At 41.4% G+C, this 18,203-nt stretch overlaps 1 protein-coding gene across 1 annotated transcript in view; it reads left to right on the top strand.

Moving 5' to 3' along the window:
* Nucleotides 1–17,986, top strand: part of LOC113604318 (uncharacterized) — a 160,330-nt gene extending 142,344 nt beyond the window's left edge. The window contains exon 3 of the mRNA XM_053211135.1: nt 16,068–17,986. Within this exon, the coding sequence (XP_053067110.1) occupies nt 16,068 (1 nt within the window). The 3' untranslated portion in view covers nt 16,069–17,986. The remainder of the gene's footprint in view (nt 1–16,067) is intronic.
* The last annotated feature ends 217 nt before the right edge of the window (nt 17,987–18,203 follow it).

The raw sequence follows: 18,203 nt of genomic DNA, 5'->3' as shown, positions 1-18,203 counted from the left end.
TCCTGTGCCCCCTCTAAAATGTAAGGCAATACCTTCTCTCTATTGTGTCCTGCTGTATCCCCAGTGCCAGGAACAGTGCTTGGCATGTAACAGGTCCTCAGTAAATATTTACTGAATGAATGAACTGGCAGTGAAGTTTGAGATTAAGTACACTACAGCGACAACTCTGTTGCTGCTAGCCGACAACTCTCTAGTCCCAGCGCCAGCCCCTCTCTTGGAGCCTCAGTTTCTACATCTATGTAAGGAGGGTTGTACTTAGCAGACTTCGCAGATAGCTGGTGAAGTTTCAAAAGGAGGATGCAGGTGACAGTGCTTATTAAGCTGTGATATTCCTCTGACATGTGTGAAGCATGATTTGTTTGGCTTGATTTTCATGTTTTGATTGCACCTTTGTCTTTTGCTGTAAGTTACTTACAATCCTTTTGAAAGCAGATAGAATAAAAATGATACGGGCAGAAAAAGAAAGTGAATGAAGGTATTCCACAAACAAGCATGGAGTATGAACAGGAAATTCACAAAACAAAAAGAAACTGTGCAAGTGGTAAGAATATGTAAGAACAATGAGAATTAGCCCACTGATAAGATATATTAGTGGAAGAACCAAATTAGTAACGTTCTACGGACATGTGCATGCGCACGCGCGCGCGCGCACACACACACACACACACACACACACACACACACACACCCAGGATAGGCAAGGGTCCCATGAGATGATACTCATATGTTTCTGATAGAAATTTAAACTTTTGCAAAAAATAATTTAACATTAAGTATCAAGAGCCTTGAAATATCCATACTTTTTGATTGACTAATCTGTTTGGAATTTATCCAAAGAATGAATTGCAGGAAGTCACATGCACAAGACTGTTCAACACAGTGTTGCTGATAGTAAAGAATTGTTGGTAATAATCTAAATCCTTGACAACAGGGAAAAATGTTTCAATAAAGAATAATACATCTAAATTCATCAATTAAAGATATTATGCTCTAAGAATGGTTAATGTCAGAGGAAAATGCTCTCAGTATAATGTCAACTGGAAAAAGAAGAAATAAACCATATATATATGACATTTCCGAAGGTTTCAAATAAAATCATATCTATATATAATAACAATATCAAAAATATAAAAACATAGAAGTAAAATTGTCAGTACCCCATCACATGATAAATATTGTAAATGTCTTATATATGTATACATAGTATATATGTAATTCATTTTTCTGTTAATGTGTTTATGACTTCTTCACGTTGTTCCTGGTAATAATGTATTACTTTTCAAGTAGGAAATGATTGCTATTTTTTCAAAGGTAAAGTTCAATTTAAACTCTGATTTCCAATTTTCATATTATATGCCAGTAAACACATATACTAGTTGTATTATTATTAAGCCTCAGAAGCTAATTATGGGATTTACTGTCAATGAATAAAATAGTTCTCAACTGGAGAAAGACCTGAAATAGGCCAGTGAGGCCCCAGTTAGGCCCCAGTTATCCCAAGGATTCAGGCCAGCTCTGCAGATCCTGCTTTTCACACTCACCTCCAGCCCTGAAGCTGTCTTTCCTCATTTCCTGATAGTGCTGTGTGGCTCTGCCTTTCCCCACCTATGTCTGTCTCTCTCGGGCTTTTGCTTGCTTCCCCCTGCCTCTTCCTTATGAAAGGCAAGTCCTCCCTCTCCCTACTTCAGAAAGCAAATGCATAATCAGGATCAATTTAGAGCTGAAATCACAGACCCCATTTGTGCCCTTTTGTCTGTGTCTGTGTCCTTCCTGTAGAACTGAGACCTCCCTTAGGGTGCCTTCCCCTTTTATGCACCTCAGGCATCCAGGCAGAGCCCTGGTCACCATCTGGGCTTTCTAAGGACATGTCCTAGGTAATTCAGTGTCTCAGCATTCCAGGGACGCACATGTGGATTCTGGGATTGTTTTTCCTGTACCAAAATGAGAATTTTGGAAAGGCTCAAAGGTCACACGGACTAATGCCTAGTATGTTGAGATTATACTCCAGATATCTATGCAAGGGTGTTCCACATCTGTGAAGACGGGAAGCAAAGAAGTAAGAATAACAATGGATTCATGAGAGAGATGAGATTATGCATTCTCTTGCTATTTTTCAGAATTCTATTTGAAGTTGCTTTTATGTGGCTTACACAATAAAATTCTTTTATTAAAAAAGTAATTCTAAATAAGGAGATGGATGCAGAGAGGTTTAGCAGTTTCCCCAAAAGCACACAGGAGGTAAGAGACAGAGCTAGGATTCAAACGAAGGCCCAAGTCCACTGTGCTTTCTAATCTCTACCTCATGGCATTTCTATGAAATGAGATCAACCATCAACAATGTTTGGCACAAATGGTAAAAACAAGCAAACAAACCAAAAACAAACAAACAAACAAACAAACAAATTACTCAGAACCAGAAGACCAGATCAGGTGAATGGGGATACAATGATATAAAGGGAAAAATATAAAGAAAATGGAGACCATGCAGTGGACTATCAATTTTGCAAAACTATGCCCTAGAAATAGTTCAAAGTTTGGGATCAGAAAATTTACCTCCTTCCACTGCTGTCTCCTCTGGCTAATTTAGAGCCACTCATCCTCTTAATAGTTTAAAAATTAATTTTAGGGCATTTGTCTTAGTTGCAATTTTACATTTAGTTCATTTAGTGCCTGTTTCCTCCACTAGATCAAAAATTGCTAATTGCAAGGGCTGTGTCTGCCTTTCTTCACTCTGTACCCCTAGAATCTGGAACCAAGTTTGGCATATAGTAAATGTTCAACTAATGTTTATTGGATGAATGGATGGTTGATGAATTTTCATCTGTCTTGGTGTTTGAAGCACCTGTTCCATTGTCCATATTTCTCCTTCTCCCATGAGCTGCCAGATGGAGAGTACACCACTCCTCTCCCATCATCCCTTCAACATCCCCGGAGGAGACCTTATAGGAATGATTCAGTCCCTCATCAGCCAAGTGCAGGAATCATCATCAGGGCTCCCTCTGTACCAAAGCCCTAGATTGAGAGCCAGGATTGAACCCTGAGAACCAACGCCAGGAGAAATGAGAAGGCTTCACAAACTTGCAAGCTCTTTCCAGGGAGGCCTCACCTTTGCCTACCTTGTCTTTGCCTCATTTTTCAAAGCTGCCTTCTCTTTTCCTTTAGACCCAAGGTTCTTCAATTCATGGTCTTTTTGTATACATCACTCCATGCCCAGCATAGACAGAGATCCAGTCACCCATCCATTCTTTAATTTATCCATTTCTTTGACAACTTTTTATCATAGTTTTCCTGGCACTGCAAAACACAGATATAACAGTGCCCAGTTTAGTTAGAAAGACAGAGAACACTAAAATGATGTTCCCAAGAATGAATGCCATGTCCTTGAAACCCTCCATGATTCATGCTTGAGGAATATACTAATAGATTAATTTATAGTGTTTTCTTGTGTAAAATCTCATACTTAAGGCAGAAAAGTAAATATAGGTGGCATTAATGATATTTTCCCATTCTGGGTATTTAATTGACATTTATTCTCCATTTATAATCCCTTCCATACGATGTTACTGAGATGCTTTTAAATTCATGTTGCTTTGTTGATAATGGCATGCTTGTTAAAAGGATTAAAGAGTGTGTCTGGTCCATCAGGCAAATATCTATTTCCCTTTGATTGGATGGAACATGCTTCACTACCATAGCCTTGGCCAATTACAGAATAATTAGAATACTTTGTAATGTATATTTAACAAATTTCTAGAAGTATTTCTCAAACCTCTTTGCAGAGTTTTATTCATTTAGAACCCCACTCTCCTGATTTTTTGTTCTTTCAGTATGATTACCAGTGAAGGGAATGAAGTCTTGCATTCTCCAGTTTGAGAAATAAGAAAGCGGTGTACGAAGTGCAAGTCCGTATGCGGCAGTCCCTTAAAAGAGTCCCCATTGGCACGGAGCTATTCCGAATAATCGATGATTATGGTAACATGGAATGTCAAAACAGGAACTTCAGCTGAAATCTCAAGACAAGAGACCTCTTAGAATTGGCAAATTGGGATGATAGTTTTTAAATGGTTCAATTACAGTGAAAGTGATGAGAAATGAAAGGAGGCAGCTCTTGCAGAGAGCTGTTGGTTTACTGTGTCTCCCTGGCTTTCCTCAGTGAAAAGGGGAGAAGGGTATTTCCTTCCTTCACATCTCCACACTAGGGGGATTTGACAGTGGTAGGCCTCGGCAGGACCAGCCTGATATTTCAATATATTGTCTCTTGATTTTTTTTTTTTTTTTTTTTGAGAGAGAGCACGAGCTAGGGAAAGGGGCAGTGAAGGAAAGAGAGAGAATTTTAAGCAGGGCCACACCCAGCTCAGAGCCCATCTCAGGGCTTAATCCCACGACCCTAGGATCACGACTTGAGCCAATATCAAGAGCCAGGTGCTCAACCGACTGAGCCAACCAGGCACCCCTGTCTCTTGAAATACTGATGGCATGGCAGCCTGGTGTTTGACACCTGACTTGAAAACAACAGCAACAACAGTAATAATAAAGAAGTGCTCACTAGTGGAACGAAGATGTGTTGAGGTGTATCGAACCATGTGTTGAGTGGCCTGCACTCTTGAAGCTGACCTCACAAATGCTGTATGAGCATTTACCATGATCTACAAAAGCTGTCCTATGTCCCCCTCATGTGAACACACAAAGGGAGAGAGATCCGGCCTGGGATCTTCTTAGGTTGCTTGCAAACAGGATTGCCCGTAGGGTTGAACAGATCCCAGCAGAGAACCTGGGTACCTAGGGACTGAAGATGAGTCTGAGACGATCCAAAACAGAGATGGATTAGCCATGGCAAGGGAAGGTGGGTGAGAGAAGACCACTAATGGAGGCTGTGGGTCTTTCAGGAATCCAAAAAATGCTTCTGGAGAGTCTGTTTTAAATAGGATAATCACAGGGGCACCTGGGTGGTTCTGTCAGGCGTCCAACTTCTGCTCAGGTCACGATCTCACAGTTCGTGAGTTCACGCCCTACATCAGGCTCTGTGCTGTCAGCACAGAGCCCACTTTTGATGCTCTGTCTTCCTCTATCTCTGCCCCTCCCCCACTCACACTCTCCCTTTCTCTGTCAAAAATAAATAAACATTAATAAAATGTAAATTGGACATCTCAGGCATGCCACACAAGTACAAGACCACCAACCAGATAACAACTATGCTATGCCCCTTTCCATCCTTCCACCGTAGTAAGGCTCAGGAACTTCGATGGATAATTAAGAGTCCAATCCCTGGGGAAGAAGAGAAAGAAGAAACTGGGCACCTGTGCTCCTTCTGAAAATGCAGTCCTTATGTCTGCACTAGGGCCTGGCTGGGGAGGGAGGAGAAATCCCAACTTTAAAACACAGTTGACATTTGATTATTCCATGGTGCTGGATATTATAATTGCATTGCTGGAGAATGCTTTTTGGGGAATCCAATTGACCTGAGAACTGTTTGCATGACCTAAGACTGACAAAAAAGGTTTGGGTGCTCCTGCTGTATTTATCCAGTGGCAGAGAAAGAGATTGCACTTGGCGGGCAGATTTGGAGAGGCCATGAGAGACAAAGACGGAGGTCCTCTCTAAATTCATCTCATTCAATGTGATGGCTGCAAAGGACACAGAATCAGTACTGGGTCAGCAGGGGTAGGGAATGAGCTGACCTAAGGGATCAGAGAAAGCATTCTAGAGGGGGAGATGTCTGGGATGATGAGTGAAAATTGATAGATTGTTGAGGCCTGATTGTTCTCAATATAGAAGCATCTAGAGCCCAAGTGTCCCTCTTTCAGGTTACTCAGAAATCTGAACCTAGAAATTTACAAATTTACTTGGACCCCTGATAGTTACACTCTTGTCATCTCTGCTGGATTCTCTCTCTTTCTGCGTGAAAACACTTCATGTTCTCCATGCCATTCAGCCCTTCTCCATTTTCCCCAAAGGGTCAAAGTGGTCCATTCAAGCTATTAGTGGTAATAAACAAGGCCTGCCACACTGCCTCTGCTAGGCCCCGGTGTGAGACCTAGCAGGAATCTGCATGCATCTAATCTCTCCCAGGTTCACCATTGCTGTTTTCCCCTGCAAACCCCCCATGGCATTCTGTAATTTCCTGATATTACAAGGAAACTGATATTGCGGGAGCCTGTGAGGATTGCCTTGGGACAAACACATCAAAGAGACAACACTCAGCTGTCTTACCTTGCCCCTTAGTGTAGTTATGCAAACCATTCCCCTCAGAAATATGAATCCGTTAAAAGCATGCTCTCTGACCTGCCAGTCACTGAAATGGAGCATGGGAAGAATGGTTACATCCAGATACAATTTATTGAGCACCTGTGAGTCAGATCTTTTGACAAGAAGTACTTTGTGTGTAGTATTTATTTGCCAATCCCACCCTAACATGCAAAGGAGGGGCTATTAAGTTCCATTTTATGGATGAGGAAGGTGGTCCTAGAGAGTTAAGTGGAAATCTGCTGTCCGTGAATGAGAAGTGGAGTATGATTTCCACTAAGTGTTTTCTGGCCCCAGAGCTGGCGTCTGTTGTTCTGTCTATGGTAGGTGAGTTCATCCTTTAACTCAGTTCTCAAAGCATTCCTGTCAGTAGAGCTATCTTTGACTCCTGCAAACAGTACCCTGAAGTCGCTTCCTTCGGTTGCTCCCCAAATCCTTTATCCAAACCTTGAAAATGGCACTTACCTTATTACTGTGAAGATTTATTCATATGCCTATTTCCTGTTAACCTGGAAGGTTCCCAAGTGCTGAGTTGGAGCCTTATATTTTCACCAGATATCTACCTTAGCTTCGCACACAATAGGACTTATTCAAGTCATTGAGAGAGGAATGTGTCATCGTTTATAAATGAGAAGTAGCAACTCAGAGCAATAATGTAATAAACAGACGTCATACAACTAGTCAATTTGGAGCCAGAATTTAAAATCCCTATCTCCTGATAGGGCTTTTTTCCTGTGTATTCAAGTCAGAATTAAAAACATGTTCGTGGTGCCTCTGGATATACTATACTAAGCTACCAAGGCAGAATTAGGAAGGTGTATGCACACATATACATCAATTTATTTGACTCTTAGTTGAGATATTGGGGCCATTAACATGGCAGTTCTCCAAGTAGCCTCACTGGTATCCCTGATTCTCTTTTCTCTTTTTCTTTTTTTTGAGATAACATTCCATTTCACAACTTTTATCGAACAAATAGTTATTGAATACTTACCATGTTGCAAGCAATGTGACTGAGGTAGAGGTTGCAAAAGCATGTATAGACTTACAACTTACTCATCTGAGTTTCAGTGATATGAAAGAAAAGCTCAGGGAGCTTTGAGGGTGTATAATAGAGAGACAGCCTTGACTGGGACTGGTTCTTCAGAGCAAATGTCCCTGGAGGAGTGAAGACAGATTTGAGTCTAAAGGACGGATGATGTTTGTGTCAAAAGTAAATAGATGAAAAGATAGGGTTCCATGAAGTGCCTGAGAAAGTAAAGAGAAGCTGATGTAATTGGAACCCAGAGATCAAAAGGAACAGTTCTGTGGGCACTCTGGAGACATGGACAGTGGCCAGGTCATGCAGGACCCTGCTACGATTGTTGATATTCTGTTATTTACTCTAAAAAAACTATAGGGGTGCCTGGGTGGCTCAGCTGGTTAAGGGTCCAACTCTTGGTTTCAGCTTAGATCATGATCCCAGGGTTTGTGAGTTCAAGCTCTGTGCTTGGCTCTGTACTGACAGTGCACGGAGCCTGCTTGGGATTCTCTCCCCCCCCCCCCCGCAACACCCCCCCTCAATAAATAAATGTTTAAAATAAATAAATAAAAACACTATAAAGGCAAACACTATAAAGGCACTGAAGTGTTTCAGCTTGAGAATAATATAGTCAGTCTTGAATTTCTCTCCTTGGTGTGAGGGAAATGAGTTGGAAGGAGGTAAGAATGAGTGTTGGGAGACCCCTTATGAAGCACTGCGGTGGTCAGGGAAAAAGTGACCATGGTATGTCTCCAGAGTCTGTAAATCTCCAGAGCTAGCTCTTTTGGACTCTCTTTGTAGACAAGGGAAAGTTCAGTCCTCTGGTTTTTGCCATAAACCGGTAAAAAATTTCTCCCCAAGAATGTAGCCCTAATTGTGCCATACCATCCTCCCTCATGTCCTTTCAAGGTACGGAGTGTGGAGAAAATGTGTGCTGGATTTTTTAGGTCTGTGTTTGTCGAAGGCCTTTGAGATGCTGCAAATTTCCCTTGTCTACTGATCTCATATTCTGGGTGTGGCTGAGCCTTTCCTCCCTAAAGCTGGTGAAAATCTGATTTGAGAGGCCCACATCTGGGTATAGCCTGAGTGGCCAGTTGAATTAGCTGACCTGATGGAACCTGTCTGGGACCTGATGGAAACTGGCTCTGCACCTTGTTTGTACCTCAGGTGGAGGGCAAGGGTGTCTTCAATTGCAGTCTTTCCCTGCTTTGTCTTGCCAGCACTCACACTCATACCTGTGGAGGCTCATCATCATCATTTTTCCCCCTCCTCCTCCCCCCTCCAGTCTCCACTACTTCTCCTTCTTCACAATGCTATGGGGGTGGAAGGGTGGGGATTGATTAGTGTAGTTGACCTTGCTCTGTAATATTCGAATTGAGGAAAAGGGAAAAAGAAACTAGAGCATCCTCTGGGTTCTTTCCTAAGCAGTAGTTGTGCCTCTCATTTGAAAAGATGAAGATAATGCCAAATTAATGGCTCAGCCAGCTGATTAAGCTTTTTTTTTTTAATCTTCTCCAAAACTTCATAGGAGCAAAAATCACCTCAGCCATCACTGCTCTGAATCAGACCTAATAACAATGGATTCTCATACCCTTTTATCATGTGAGATCTGGAGCTGTTCCCTGGGGCTCACCTAACATAGTTCCTTGCATTTCACAGTTGAGAAAATTAATAAATAAAGAACAAATTTTTAAAAAAGAACAAATTCATTCATTCCTCCAAAAATTCGTCCAACATCCATTGTGTGGTAGGCTTTGTGCTAAAATAAGGAATAAGAAAAAAGTGAGTAAATGTCTTTGCTGTTCAGGAGCTCACTGCCTAGTAAACAAGTAAGTTAACCATGACCTGGTGAGGGCTCTAACCTTGCAAGGGACTGATAGTTCATAGTGAGGTAGAACAGAGTGGCGTGGCCCTGAGCCCAAGGCTCCTACAGAGTCTAAATCAAGAGTTCTATCCCTAGTGGAAAGGATTTTTTTGTCTAAGTTTTTTTTTTTTTTAACACAAAACATCTAACTTGGTCAGTCTTGGAGTAAAACATATGTTTTTCACCTTATCTTGTGTTTTTCAAGCTGGGAGTGTTTCAGCTACTACCTTACTAGACAGATAAATGTATATTTTAGTGCTTTGATTTGGGTTCAGGAAAAGATTCAGAATCTTGTAAAATTTATCCAAAGGCCACCAGTATTGCAACCATTTAAGTATTGCAATGTATTAGTGCTGACTATGTGCTGGGAAATAATAGACTCTACCCTCTTATTTCTTAGCTAGTTGGGATGTCTTATTAGCTGTATACTAATAAGCATAATGAAATTCAGAATATGCTGTCATAAGAGATACACCAATAGTGAGGATTTGGGGTAGTTTAAATGAAGGACAGAACCTTTGCATCAGTCCCAGAAGAAGGGGCATAATGTTAACAAGCAGCTGTGTACTGGGGAATGTCCTGCCATGTGTGATCCCTGATAAACTATTTCACCCATTTGAGTCTGAATTGCCACAACTATAAAGAAAGGAATGTTAATGACTAAGACCACCTACCTCATGCTGTGAGTGCTGAATGAAATATTTAATGCAAACCCAGTTCCTGATGTGTAGCAATAATGATGGCAGTGGTGTTGGTCGTGATCATGATCATGATGGTGGTGATGAAGATGATGGGTGGTGATGGGTTATGATGATGGTGATAATGTTGATGATGGTGGTGGTGGTGGTAGTGGTGTTGGTGATGAAGACAAGGATAATGATTTGGGGTGATGGCAATGGTGGTAGTGGCAATGGTGGTGGTGATGGTGATGGTAAACTGCACCATTTCCATAAATGTCACTGACAAACTTCACATATGCTTCTGAGTTCTATAATAACTCTTCCTTTTGGGGACTGATGCACACTAGTTAGAATGGCAGTTTGCCCACGGAATTTTCCAGTCATTTATGAGGCCCCAAATGATGGAATGGCATCTCCCAAATGGCAAACGAAGCTACAAGGCACGTCTACCCAGGGGTATTGCTGCCCAATCACCAGCAGGCAGAAAACAACTAACAGAAGGATTTGGCATCTAACACAGGAGTTTCCTCTTATCTTTCAACGGAAAGTTTATTTTCTATGTGGGAGAGTTTGATGGATATTTCTTATTTCTCTGTTTTCTGTACTAGGCAGTAAACAACACATTCCATTTCATTCTTTACAATGTTTTATCAATAACAAGATTGCCTCTATCTGCCTTTCTTGTAAGTACCTGGATTCAGGATCCTGTTGATAGCTTCTCTAATCAGGGAACTCCTTTTAGTCAGAGGAAAATAGCAGAAGGCTTGAGAGGAAGGATTTCTGGGCTTTTAATTTTGTTTTCTCCATATATTTGCAGTGTGGCCTTGAGCAAATTCCTTGAACCCTGAGTTCTCCAATACCTAGTCCATGCTTTCTGTCTCCCTTCTTCCACCCTCACCCATTTCCTCCCACTAGCCCAGTCTTCCTCATGCTTGATGACAGTGATTTTAAGTCACCCAAGAGGTTTGCAGTGAGCTCCCTCAGACTGCCTGATTCTCTCCTTAGCTGGGTAATGACGGCTGTGGGAAGAAGGCAAAGCCCAATCCTACATGCTAGATGCATCCTAGCTGTAGAGATGCTGCTCTACTATGTAGAGAGGACCAGGACTCTCCAGGAGCTTTGGGTTATCTCAGGAAGATACTGAAGATACCATATTGAAAGGGTTTGTGGAGTTGTGCATAGAAGAGCATTTCTTCCAAAAATAGCCCACAGCTTCCTCCTGCAGCTTGGCCCGCTCCTTATTCTGATTCTGCTGCAGTCTGCAATCAAACGTGAGTGAAAGCAGGTCTACCTAACCTTGAGATAAAAGCTTTCTTAAAAAAATGAAGGTAGTATTAAAAACAGTGCTTTCCAGAAAATGGAAATAAGTCATGAAGTAATAATAACAGCAGTGAAAATAAGAATAACAGCGAAGTGGTTGAACATTTACCCTTCACTAAACTGTCTCACTAAACTCTTCATGCAAATTCTCTCACTTAATCCTTTGAAGAACCCCATGCATGAGGTTTGTGCTAGTATTTCCCTAATTTGCAGATGAGGAAATTCCGTCATCAAGAGGGTAAGTCATTCCCCCATGAGGTACAAGCTGTAGGTAGCAGAGTCAGGGTTTGCATTTGGTCCCCCTACCCTATGCTTCTTTCCAATGCACATGCTAACATTACATTTGTCTCCCAGATCGTGGTTAGAATGCTGATCTATATAAAATGACAGGAGTGATAAAATACAGAGGAACATCGGGGTCTTAGATGGAGGAGGGCTTTCTCAGCCTCAGCACTGTTGACAAAAAAGCCAGATGCTTTTTTGTTGGGGAGGGCTCGCTTATAGCATCCCTGGCCTCTACCTGCTATATGCCAGTAGCACCCCACCTCCAGTGTGACAACCAGAAATGTCTCTAGACATGGCCGAGTGTCCCCTGGGAGGGCAAAATGCTCCAGCTGACAACCACTGTTCTAATATAGTTTGTTACTCCAGGCCTTGATTCCAGGGCAAGACTGAACTTAGCATTTTTTTAAAACAATTTTTTAATGCTTATTTATTTTTGAGAAAGAGAGAGACACAGTGCAAGCTGGGGAGGAGCAGAGAGACGGAGACACAGAATCTGAAGCAGACTCCAGGCTCCAAGCTGTCAGCACAGAGCCTGACCTGGGACTCAGAATCACAAACCATGAGATCATGACCTGAGCTGAAGTCAGACGCCCAACTGACCGAGCCACCTGGGTGCCCCTGAGCTTAGCTTTCGTAATCTACCAGACAACTGGGCCTTCCTTCATGTTTGGGGCCTTGTCCATCTGAGCTTTGCTAGTTGGCAACAGTCACATTTGATTCTCAGCTCCACCAACACATAAAGTGAAAATACTACTTCATAAAAGTGATGTATATTTTAAAGCATGACCTTCTTCATAGAGGACAATGTCAAATAATATTTATAAAAGACCTAGGAGATGATAATATCCAATGAATGCTAGTTAACTTCATTTTACCCATCTCACCTAAAATGCTATCAAAAACAAAAGTGAATGTCTTCTTCCGACCCTCCCATAAAATAATCTAAACAAATGCCACTTTCAAGAATCGATGAAATCTTTTGAAACATAAGTTCCCAAATTTGACTGTTTTGTGTTTTTACATTAAGTAGACATTTGGAAACATCTGAATAAAGAATGACTTTCCTTAGTTTTTATCCATATGATTGTGCCTCTCAGATACAATTCAACAATGATTTTAGTTAACCATGAAAGCTTAAATGGGCTACCTATGGGAGAGACTCAGTCCGTCAGGCCTTTTATTTAAAACAAGACCGTGGTGTCCTAGATTTACATAACAATGCTTCAGATTTTGATGTGGTGTAGAATGCATTTCACTCACATCCCTGGCACAGACTTTTCATTTTGATTTAAAAAGCAGATTTTCTCCTGAAACGAATACTACACTATATCTTAACTAAGTTGAATTTAAATTAAAAAAAAGACAAAGCAGATTTTCTGTGTGTATGTATGAATGTTTGTGTATATACACATGTGTGTGAGTGTTTATATGTGTATGTGAATATGTGCGTGTGCATCTACATACACATATGTGTACACACGTACATATGTGTATAATTGTATACATAAATATATATGTATATAATTCCATGCATAAGTGAGAAAAATCATGTGGCTGACATTAAGCCATCTGTATCGGAGAAAGAAGTAAAAAAGAAAGTTTAACATATTGGCCAATCTGCATAGAACACACATACACAAATGCAACCCATCTTGGAAGGCAAAAACGGTACTTTTCTGCCTCTAATGGCTTGATAATAGCCATTATCAGCAACAATGCAAATGAAAAGAAAATAAAAAGAGGCATTTTTATGCACTGCCCATTAAGAGCAGCATACATATAAACTCATGAACTTGGAAAATAAATAAACAGACTGGTTGCTAAACAAAAGCTTGATTTCATTTCCAGTCCTGTCGATGGATAGTTTGTCATTAAAAAGATAGAGCTGTTTAAGCGGTCCCAAGGGAAACACTTAAAGTGGGATAAAAAGGAATCCAGTGGAGTATGCAGACCTGAGCCAATTTTAAATAATTGCCATTCCATCGTGAATCTAAAGAGATTGTGTTGAGACATGGCCTGTCAGCCACAAGGAGAAGGGCCTTCCTTTGGAAGGGGGCCATATGCCCGAGTTGCCACATTGTGGAGCCCCACGGAGACAACCCTTAGGCAAAGATGGAGGAGTCCCTGCCTTCATTATATAATAAAATTGTGCTTAAAGACTTGTAAATTTTCCTTGATGTTTTGCTCATAAATCTTCAGAATACTGTCTGTTACTCAAGAGGTCGTTAGTTATAGCTGCTTGCCTTAACCTCTCCAAATCATCTTAGCTCCATAAGTTCCTCGTATATCAATCCATAAAGAGGTACTAACTTTATTTCTGGGTGCATTAACTCATTACATGACTTACATACATGAAGTATAAAGCACACAGGAGATGCTCAGTGTATGACCATTGCAGTTATTCATATTAGAAAGGCAGCTGATGTAAGAGAAACCTTATTGACTTCCGAATTAGATAGAAGTACTTTCAAATTATTGTCATGTGTTCTTGGTTAAGGATTTAGCATCTATGAGCCTCGCTTATGAAAGCGGATGATGATACTTCGTAGGGTTTCATGACCATTGGACGAATTAAATGAGAAAGTACTTGCAAAAGGAAAGGGGCAGGCTAAATTCTCAGGGAAAATCAGCTGTTATGGTCAGCCCTGCTGTTATCATTTGCATCTCAGTAAACGACAGTTATTTCTGTTACTCAAAGGCAGACGTCACTGGGATGGAAAATGAATGGCTCTCTCTTCTATTATTTTTGCCTTGTAGCGAAGTCATGTACTGAGTAATTTTCTTGACTTGCAGCTGACAGGGTTTTATGGGGTAATAGAGAGGAAGGAGGATGAAGAGGAAGAGGATAGACATAAAAACCCAGAGTGTGGACCTTGGGTAAGAAGGAGAGTAAGAGAGATCCAAGATGGTTCATTCAAAACCTCACTTTCATACTGCACATGGACTGTGCTGGGGGCTAGGGGTGACACAATAAATAAACCTGGCAGCTGACTAGTTTAGGGAGCCTAAGGTCTAGTGGAGGAGACAGAGATCTCAAGACCCTTAGAATACAAGTGGCAGGTACTGGGATAGAGTAGAAACACAGCTATGGTGGCACTTAACCCACACCTGAAGCAATAAGGAGGACTTCCTGGAGAAAAATGCATCTTGGCGGCTCCTAAATGGTTCAAAAGACTAAGGAAAAGATGGCGATTGGTCTGCCATTTATGAATTACCTTGTTTAAACTTTCTGAACTTTAGTCTGTTTTCTATAAAATATGGATACAAGAATAGAAACAGTGATGATCCTATGCATTATATATTATACATATAAAATGTGCGTTAAAATTATGTGGACATGTTTCACCGATATTTCTTGCTTATTCATTTTTTTCGGCCAATGCCAGTCTTTATTGCCAAGGAACGAGGAGCTCGGACCAGTTCCTCACTCACTGTGGTCCTCCCTTTGTAAGCAGCATCTGTAAAATCCCATTCGTTTGCTGTACCATTTGATGACCAGAGCAAGACTTCTCCTTGGCAGATGTTTCAGAACCCCTCCCACCTCTGCTCTCTCTCACTCTCACTCTTTTCCACCCCTCCCTCTCCTACTATCCAGTCCCTCCTTAAAAGAGCTCAAGCCCTGCTGAGTGCAAGAACACATATTTAATGCTGGGTGCACACCCATTGGGGACCACTTCCCAGACCTCCGCGGCTCCCTCCATAATTGAAGTGAAGGCTTTGAAATGTTCAGTGCACTTTTTTCTGAAGTTGTAGCTGACCAGTTTCTCCTGCTGCTTCCCAAACCTTTAATTTGTCAGTAAAATTGTTCACTTTTCTTATGACCACGCGGGGTTTTACATCCTTCTGGGGCTGCAGAAATGGAGCCCAGTGAGCGGTGCCTATTTTTATGAGAACTCCCTTGCACAACACTCTGGCTATCTCTGGAAGCTGCTTCAAAGGGAAATGGATGAGTGCTTTCCTTCAAGGGCATGTAGATACCCAGGGAATTTGAGTTTGGCTTTTTAATTCCTTGAGGACTAAGCATATATGCTGCATTTTCCTAAACAGCTTCAGCAGAGGCACAGATACCAAGAAATGCATTTTTTTTCTCTAAATCATGGTGAAATCCCAACTTTGCCTTTTATCAGCTATATACATTGAGCAAGTTACCTGACTTCTTTCCAAGCCTCATTTTTTGCATCTATACAAATGTGACCTAAAAGGGCAGATTTGAACATGAAAATTGCCAGCACACTCCATTGGAATCACTAACATAGCTGTGGTACAATTGTCAGCACTTGCCCTTCCTTCAAGGGGAATGTAATCTAGTGAGAGTAGCTGGAAATTTGGATGGGGTTTCAGTGCCCGTGTCCCCTCTTCCATTCTGGGTTCGTGGACCTAGGGAGGTATATACACAATAGCAATAATTATGGAGAAACATAGCATCAATTATATTCTTAGCTCAGATATCATTACTCTGTGGTTCCCAGTTTAGAACCTCTTAGGAAATCGTATTGGAGTGAGGGCTGTCTTTCTTTTTCCTCTTTGAATCCATAACAGTTGGGCTCCTGGAGTGGGTGTTGTATCCTCTTCCCAGATCAACTGCATGGTTGAGGTGGGCTGGTCTCGTGCCTCATTCTAGACAGTGCGCTAATAGATGCTCATTACTTTTCAGAACAGTGTGACCCCGTCCAGCAGTGAATCATGGCCAACTGAATGTCAAACAACTCCATCCTGTCTCTTGAAAAGGAGCTAAGCATGCGGTGGGTGGAGAGGGCAAGGGCATAGAGGGTAAGAGCTTTGGTCTGTCTGTTTCTCCCATCACTTGTGTGAAATGCTAAAATATGAGGTGAAGGGCACATGTGTAACACCCCCTCCTCAACCAAGCAGGGAAGACTGAAATGGATAAGCATAAGTGCAACTTGAAATGTTCTGTAGTGAAGGGATAGAAAAGGGCTGCGTTTCTATCAGCTCAATCGCAGACACTGTAAACAACATGAAGAATGAGGCAAAGAAATAGGAAACCTCAGGAATCAACCACCTCTTTGGGAGATGGCTTCATGCGCTGCAGTTTCACATCCCTGCTCATGTGTAGGAATCCCTTTTCAGACAGCAGTCCTCAAAGACATATTCCATGTTCACTTCTCAAAAATTAAAATTTGGTCAGGCTTGCCTGAGCACCTATTATATACAGAACTATGGAAGTAGAGTGGGAAAGGTGAAACTGCCGCTGATGTAACCCTGAGCTACAGAGGACAGAGAAAGAGTTTTGTAGCCAGACACCTGGGAGATGGTTTTTCTCCTCTCTGGTACTTGCAAGCTGAGTGTTCCTCGACAAGTTACTTCCCGTCTCTGAGCATCAGTTTCTTCACCTGCAAATTGGGGTTGTCAAAACCTACTTCTCAGGGCCATTGATATAATTTCATATAATCACCTGGCACACACAAGTCACTAAGCAAATGTTAGTTTACTCTTCCTGCTCTACCCACAGGATAAGCCTGATACTGGACACCATCCTTAGAGAAATATGAAATAGGAAATGTGAGGATAATAAATCCCAACATCTGCCTGCTGGACCTTTTATCTGTACTTGGAGACAGGGTGTTTATTGAGGCAAGGTAGATTTGCAATGATACATTATTAATAGCTTGTGATACGTTCTGGGTGATGGATATCTTCCCCCCAGACATACAGCAACAGCTGCATTCTCTCTTGGGAAAAACAATAGCATCAAGCCGGAGCAGATAGCTTCCAGGGAGAAAAAGAACAAAAAACCTCCAGACTCAAATTATAGTACTTTTTGTTTTACTTCGGATTAGTAGAAGGGTTTTCCTCACCTCCCACCTCCCCAATATCATGAATCTTTTGCTTGGAATTCACAACACTTCTGTTTAGAAGTTCTTCTTGGTATAGACACGACGTTGACAGGATTTACAAAAGATCTCCCTCTTTTTGGTTGTTCTATGATAAAGCTTAAAGACCCACAGTACATCACTCTACTGTCTTCTCTGTTCTCTGTGTAATGTGGTAAGATATTTGTCCTGAGTAGAGAATGACTATCTCTGCAGCCTTCCAGGTAGAAGTGATGCCGGAAGATAAAGATGTGGAGGTATGCTGTAGAATCAGAACATTTTAAAGTTGGCTAAGAGATTGCAGAGATCCTTGATTCCCCCGGCCCCTATTTTATAGATGGGACAAAGATCAGGTGTCATGGTCAAAGTCACACAGAAAATCAGTCGAAGAAGGGAGAAGAGCATTTCTGACATCACGCAGTCATATTTATTTGGGCATGACTATCAATTAATCTTTTTTATGAATATGCAAATTTTGTATGATCTTGAGGGTGTAAGCAAGGACACATTGCTTTTCCACTCAATTGCTCTCTGATCTGTGCAGCATCCAGGGCAGACAGGATGCCTTTCACTTGTTCACGTTGGGACAGACTAATGTAACACTATACTTGGAGCCCTGCTGGCTATGCTCTTGCCGACATCTTGGGGAATATACTTAACCTCTTTAAGCTTTGGTTTCTTCACAGGTAAAGCACTTAATCATAATAGTTTTCCCCAACCTAAGAGTTAATTTCACTTCTGAGACTCATTCAACCACTATTTATAGAGCACCTACTAAATGTCTGATAATATCAATGTGCTGTCACATATATAAAGTGGGATAAAACATTGTCCTGCAGCTTTAGGGCTTTGAATTCTAATGCTGGCTCTGCTCTGAGCAGATTGCAGGATCCTGGTTATGTGTTTTCTGATGAACTGAGATTCTGTCAGTATAGCAAAGAAGAGCTTATCACCTGTTG

Source organism: Acinonyx jubatus, chromosome E2 (genome assembly GCF_027475565.1).
Source record: "Acinonyx jubatus isolate Ajub_Pintada_27869175 chromosome E2, VMU_Ajub_asm_v1.0, whole genome shotgun sequence".
In the NCBI taxonomy this organism is placed as follows: Eukaryota; Metazoa; Chordata; class Mammalia; order Carnivora; family Felidae; genus Acinonyx; species Acinonyx jubatus.
This window is presented reverse-complemented; position numbering and strand designations above follow the sequence as displayed.